The sequence below is a fragment of the Mobula birostris genome, chromosome 8 (assembly GCF_030028105.1).
Source record: "Mobula birostris isolate sMobBir1 chromosome 8, sMobBir1.hap1, whole genome shotgun sequence".
Taxonomy (NCBI): domain Eukaryota; kingdom Metazoa; phylum Chordata; class Chondrichthyes; order Myliobatiformes; family Myliobatidae; genus Mobula; species Mobula birostris.
In genome coordinates, this window is record NC_092377.1 from 111,778,399 (window position 1) to 111,784,398 (window position 6,000).

At 43.9% G+C, this 6,000-nt stretch overlaps 1 protein-coding gene across 2 annotated transcripts in view; it reads left to right on the forward strand.

Moving 5' to 3' along the window:
• Nucleotides 1–4,976, forward strand: part of LOC140201606 (solute carrier family 22 member 2-like) — a 30,572-nt gene extending 25,596 nt beyond the window's left edge. Inside the window, exons 10-11 of one of the 2 annotated variants that reach the window (XM_072265974.1) lie at nt 1,051–1,150; nt 3,339–3,382. In XM_072265974.1, the coding sequence (XP_072122075.1) occupies nt 1,051–1,150; nt 3,339–3,354 (116 nt within the window). In that variant the 3' untranslated portion in view covers nt 3,355–3,382. Of the gene's footprint in view, nt 1–1,050; nt 1,151–3,338; nt 3,383–4,314 lie in introns of those variants that run through there. The other variant, XM_072265973.1, reaches the window with a different exon arrangement.
• The last annotated feature ends 1,024 nt before the right edge of the window (nt 4,977–6,000 follow it).

Below are 6,000 nucleotides of genomic sequence, written 5' to 3' on the forward strand. Positions count from 1 at the left end.
AGCCAGAATGTTGTCCACTGCACATCTACAGAAATTTCGAAGAGCCTTTGTTGACACACCAAATCTCCTTTAGCTCCTGATGGAGTAGAGCCACAGGCGTGCCTCCTTCATGATTGTATCAAATACATTGGGTGAGAGATGTTGACATTTGAGAACTTAAAACTGTTCTCCCTTTCAGCTGTTGATCCCTCAATGAGAATCGGTGTGTGTTATCTCAACTTGCCATTCCTAAGTTATTTATGTAGAAAGATGTGTGTGTGTGTGTGTTAGCTTCAGCATGCATGTAGAAGAGATTTACCAGGATACTGACTGGACTAGATAGCATGTCTTATGAGGGAAGACTGAGTGAGCAAGGGCTTTTCTTTGGAGCAAAGGAGTATGAGAGGTGACTTGATAGAGGTGTACAAAATGATAAGAAGCATAAATCAAGTGGATAGCCAGAAACTTTTTCCCAGGGTGGAAATGGCTAAGAAGTTGAGGCATAATTTTAAGATGATTGGAGAAAATTATAGGGTGGATGTCAGTAGTAAGCTTTTTTTACACAGAGTGGTGGATGCATGGAATACTTTGCCAGGGATGGTTGTAGAAGCAAGTACATGAGGTGCATTTAAGAAACTCTTACATAGGCTCATAGATAATAGAAAAATGGGCGACTATGTAGGAGGGAAGGATTAGATTGATCTTAGAGTAGGTTAAAAGGTCAGCACAATATTGTGGGCCGAGGGCCTGTACTGTGATGTTCTATGTTCTATAAATCCTGAATTTTCACTTCAACTTCCCAAGAAGATTTAAAGAAAATCACATTGACGGTCTTTCTATGGAGATGAACCTTTTGAGGGGACAATTCCTTAAGAACTATCTGATACAGTGTTAACCAAGGCCAAATTTGAGTCCTTCCTTCATGTAGCATGGTGTAGCATGGTGACATTGTGTTGGTGTGGAACCAACAAACTCCACAGGGGAGGTTTCAATACCAATGGAATGTCCTTTACAGCCCTTCCTTTCTCAGCTTTTCACTGATCTTTCCTTGTCCCGTTTGTCTATTCCCAGGGGTAATTGGTCTGATTTCTGGAGGCCTGGTGCTTCTCCTACCCGAGACGAAGGGGCTGACTTTACCCGATACCATTGAGGAGATTGAGAACATCAGCCGGTGAGTATACGAGCTTCACAACAGATGTGCACCCTGAACTTCCCTCTACACAATTTTGTCCCATAGTCAGCTTATCGCGTCTTGGGTACACAATCTGTCCACCTTCCTTCGCCCCGCTATTCCTGAACCCACCCCCACCAACTAAATTTTTGGCCTACAAAAGGAAGTACATATATGGAAGGATACCAAATTTCTTCTAAAATTTTCTGAATGGGGAATTCAGAATCTCAGTGGGTGGGATGGAGGTGGTATTGGGAACCCAGGTTGGTGGGGAGTAAAGGAATGGGGTCACAATGAGTGGGGAGGGATAATAGGAACTGTAATCCCAGAAGGTAGGGAGGAATGGGACATTCAGAATCCCAGAGGGTGGGAAGGAGGCGATATTGGGAGCCCAGGTTAGCAGGGAATGAGACAATGGGGAGGGACCATAGGAACTGGGACCCTGGAGGATGAAGAGACCCTGGGGCAGTGAACATCACTTTGTGAGCCAGATACTGAATTCTTGGGATTTAGCACCCTTCTCCTGTAAGACACAAACTGTAAGACATCTCCTGGGTAAGGTGTTTGCACTCGTCCACTATGGTTATAACTCCAGTTGTCCTTGTGCTGGCTCTCTGTGCTCACGGGCAGGTTGATTGAGACATGGCCACTGTTACCAAGCAACGTGATAGAATCTTGCAGCAACATTTAGGGAGAGGTAGGAACTTAAGGGGATCAATAATCATTTTGAGAGGGTGATAATATAAAAGTAAGGTTGAACTGCTGAGGCTTTATAAGGCATTGGTCAGGCTGCATTTTGGCTCCATATTTAAAGGAAAGATGTTGCTCACCCTGGAGAGGGTCCAGAGGAGGTTCACAAGAATGATGGTCTAAACGTATGAGGGGCTTTTGATGGCTCTGGGCCTGTACTAGTTGGAATTCTGAAAGTTGAAGGGGGATCACATTGACACCAACAGTATACCAAAAGGCCTAGATAGAGTGGGCATTCTAGATAAAGAGGATGTTACCTATAGTAAGGGAGTCTAGGACCGAAGGGCACAGCTTCACAATAGAAGGACATCCTTTAGAACAGAGATGAGAAGAATTTCTTCAATTAGAGGATGGTGAATCTATAGAAATCATTGCCAAGGACTGATCTGGAGGCAAAGTCATTGAGTGTATTTGAGGCAGAAATTTATAGGTCCTTAATTGGTAAGGGTTACAGAGAGAAGGCAAGAGAGTGGAGTTGAGGGAAAAAACAGCCATGATTGAGTGGTGGAGCAGATTCAATATGCTTAACGTTCTAATTTTGTTCCTTTATCCTTGTGGTCTTATGGAATCAATGGTTGTCTAATGTTTTCTAACAATCCCATAAGATGGCCCTAAAGTTCACGGGCAAAGTGCACTGTATTTACTCACCCTACTTTAGGCCATCCATGCTGGGTTCAGTGTCCAGTTAGCAACTCGGCCTCATAAAAGAGACAAAGAAGCAGCAAGGTTGGTGCCCAATGCACCAAACAAGGTGTGGGAGGGAACTTTACCTTTACTATAGGAAGATGATGTTGGGCTAGAAAAGATTTACATTAACATGAAATTGAATTCCTTTCCATAGCTCTGTGTTTCAATAGCAGGCAGAAAACTATCTAATGGGATTCAGTGATGGGTCAACATTGATGCTTTGGTACTGATGTAGCAGGTTCACAGATAATTGAGTGTATGTGTGGGCCCTGTGCAGTGTTGTAGACCAGAGGCACCTTGGAGTACCAAACATATGATCCTTAATAGTGGAGTTTTTGGGTGGCAGGTGGTGATATGTTTTCACCAAAGAAGGTGTGGGGCACTCCTTCCCTCCTCTAGTCTGCAGGTCACCCTTGGTCAAGGTGTAGCACCTGCTTAGCCCCAGGGTCACGTGAGGCCATGGAAGCAAGTGGTAATGGTCGTATGAGCAGCTGGTGTGTATCACAAGCCCTGGTTATATGACCACTGATGCCAGGCAGACAATCTCTGAAGAGTATTGATAATGGCTGGAGTCACCCATCTTGTAAAGACACAGGCCAGAAGGCAAACGACTTCTGTAGAAAAATTTGCCAAGACGGGCATAGATAGAGTCTTTTTCCCAGAGAAAGGAAGCCAATAACTACAGGGCATAGGTTTAAAGAGAGAGAAGAGAGATTTAATAGGAATCTAAGGGCAACCTTTTCACCCACAGAGTAGTCCGTATATGAAACGAGTTGCCAGAGGAAGTGGTTGAGGTAAGTACATTAACAACACTTAAAAGACACTTCCTGGGTATATGGATAGGAAAGGTATAGAGGGATACGCGCCAAACTCAGGCAAATGGGACAAGTCTAGATCGCCATTTGTTTAGGGTGAATGATTCAGGTGGAAGGGTTTGTTTCTGTGATGTGCTACTGTGGTGACTATGAACAAAGTCACTGGGGAGACACTGATGCTGGTAAATATAGAAGTCTTCACTCAGTAAAGCAAGCAACAGGCATCATACTTGAGACACTCTTGGAAGAAGAGGCCTGCCTGATCCTATTTACATGTTATTTTAATATGCTAAAGATCAAAGTTAACAGCAGGACAATTCTATGGTTACAATGTTATCCACAATGCTTCCTTTGAATTCCATATAATTTTCAAACACCTCCATCTCCACCCCCACACTCCAGACACCCAAAAGAACATTAATTCCCAATGACTCTGGGCTGCATTCATGCACACGCAGTCATCTGAGGTCAAATGGAGTGGTTGCAATCAATTCCATTCTGCAGCTCCAAGAACACCATTGCTCTCGGTGCATTTTGAATTCAGTCTTCAATCCAAGTCCAGGTCTGAGGACTGGTTGCTGTTGAAATTAGTATTTGCTGTATACCGTAACTCCAGAATACGCCCTAACTTTTACTATCACCCAATCTACTCTGACAGCATTTGCCAAACCCGCAGTCCCCGGAAAGAATAAGAACAGTGGTGTCAGGTTCTCACCCCTGGGGTAAACCCCTGTCCCTTCACTGTCACCGGATCTAAATCCTGGAACACCTGGGAGCACATCGTCTAGAACGGTTGAGTAGGCAGTTCTGACCCACCTTCCCAGGGGCAAGGAGAGCCACGTCCAAACACCAGCATGTGCCTAGCATGCGCTATGTTGCAGTTGCTACATTAACGTCACTCTCATCCCGCAGGAGTAAGAAAAAGGCCCCAAAGACAAGCTACCAGCAAGTAATTTTGCACTTGGTCGATGCCAAGGACCCAGCGTCAGTGAAGATGGGTGTTGAAGTATAAATGTAATTGGTCTGTATACAGGTTTCCATTTCACTGAATGCCTTCACTTTCACCCGTCTGAAATAGTCTTGATAATTTCATCGCTTGCTTGTGATTGATTAACATCAGTATTCAGGGCTTAATAGCCTCAAAATTAGATCAGAAACCAGATAATATGAAGCATTTTTGATGCTATTTGCCATGTTGAGTGTTTAATGCATCCTTGAACACCACATAGTATGAAGGATGTCGACGGGAGAATGTCTCTGAGAATTGATTTGTATTTTAAATGAGGAATTTGAGATGTGTCAATGTATTGAGCTTAAGTTCAATGAGTTGTAAAGGATGAAGCTGCTGGTGTAGGGACTGATGAATCCTTGTCCAGTTGTGTTTCTGTAGACCGCCAGATCTCAATGGGGGTTTGATCACAACCTTACCACATTCACCAAAGGAGAAACTGAGCTGGGATATGTCTCTCCCTGGCAGAGTAATTCAGCAGACCCATGGGAAATCCCAATCACATCTCACTTTGTACTCAGACTTTCTTTTGCTCTACATAAACTATTCGCGAAAATTTAATGGACCCTTGGCCTTTTTATTTGGAGATATAGATTAAAAAAGTTGGCTGAATGTTAATGCGTTGGGAATAAGCAGTCAATGTTTTGGACCAAGATCCTTCATCAGGAAGGAAAGGAAGAGGGAAGAAGCTGGAAACTTCTGGCTTCTTCCCCCTTCCATTCCAGTTCTAGTGAAGGGTCTTGGCCTTTCCTCTGCTAATTCCCTTTCATAGATGCTGCCTGACCTGCTGAGTTCCTCCAGCATTTTAAGGTTTACCCTGGATTTCCAGCATCTTCAGAATCTCTTGTGTTAATGCGTTGCTACTTGGGTTACAATTTGAGTTCACCACTACATTACAGCAAAGGAGCTGAGTTACACACGGTGGTCACTTTATACTGTAGTACCTAATTACGTAACCACGGAGTGCATATTTATGGTCTTCTGCTGCTGTAACCCCTCCCCTTCTCCTCTGACTTCTCTCATTAACAAGGCGATTTCGCCGACAGAACTGCTGCCCACTGGATGTTTCTTGTTTCACGCACCATTCTCTGTAAACTCTGGAAACTGTTGTACATGAAAATCCCAGATCAGCAGTTTCTGAGATACTTAAATCACCTGTTTGCCATCAACAATCATTCTATGGTCAAAGACACTTGGATCACTTTCCTTCCCCATTCTGATGTTTGGTCTGAACAACTGAACCTCATGACCATGTCTGCATGTTTTTATGCAACGAGTTGTTGTCATATGACTGGCTGATTAGATATTTGCATTAACGAGCAGGTGTACAGGTGTAGCTAATAAAGTGACCACTGACTGTTGATGAGGTCCCCTCAGATCCATACAGGGAATACGAGGGCTCGACTCCACAGAGAGCTCAGAGGACGTGGAAGTGTTCTTCTTTGAGTCGAGGCAATTGAGGAGAGACCTGACTGAGGTCTCACTGGTTAATAAAGAGGAACTGTTTCCTGCTTCTGTTACAGGGGTTGGTGTTCAGAGGACAGGGGTTAAGAGAAAAATCACAAGATAAACCACAGATTCTGGAAATC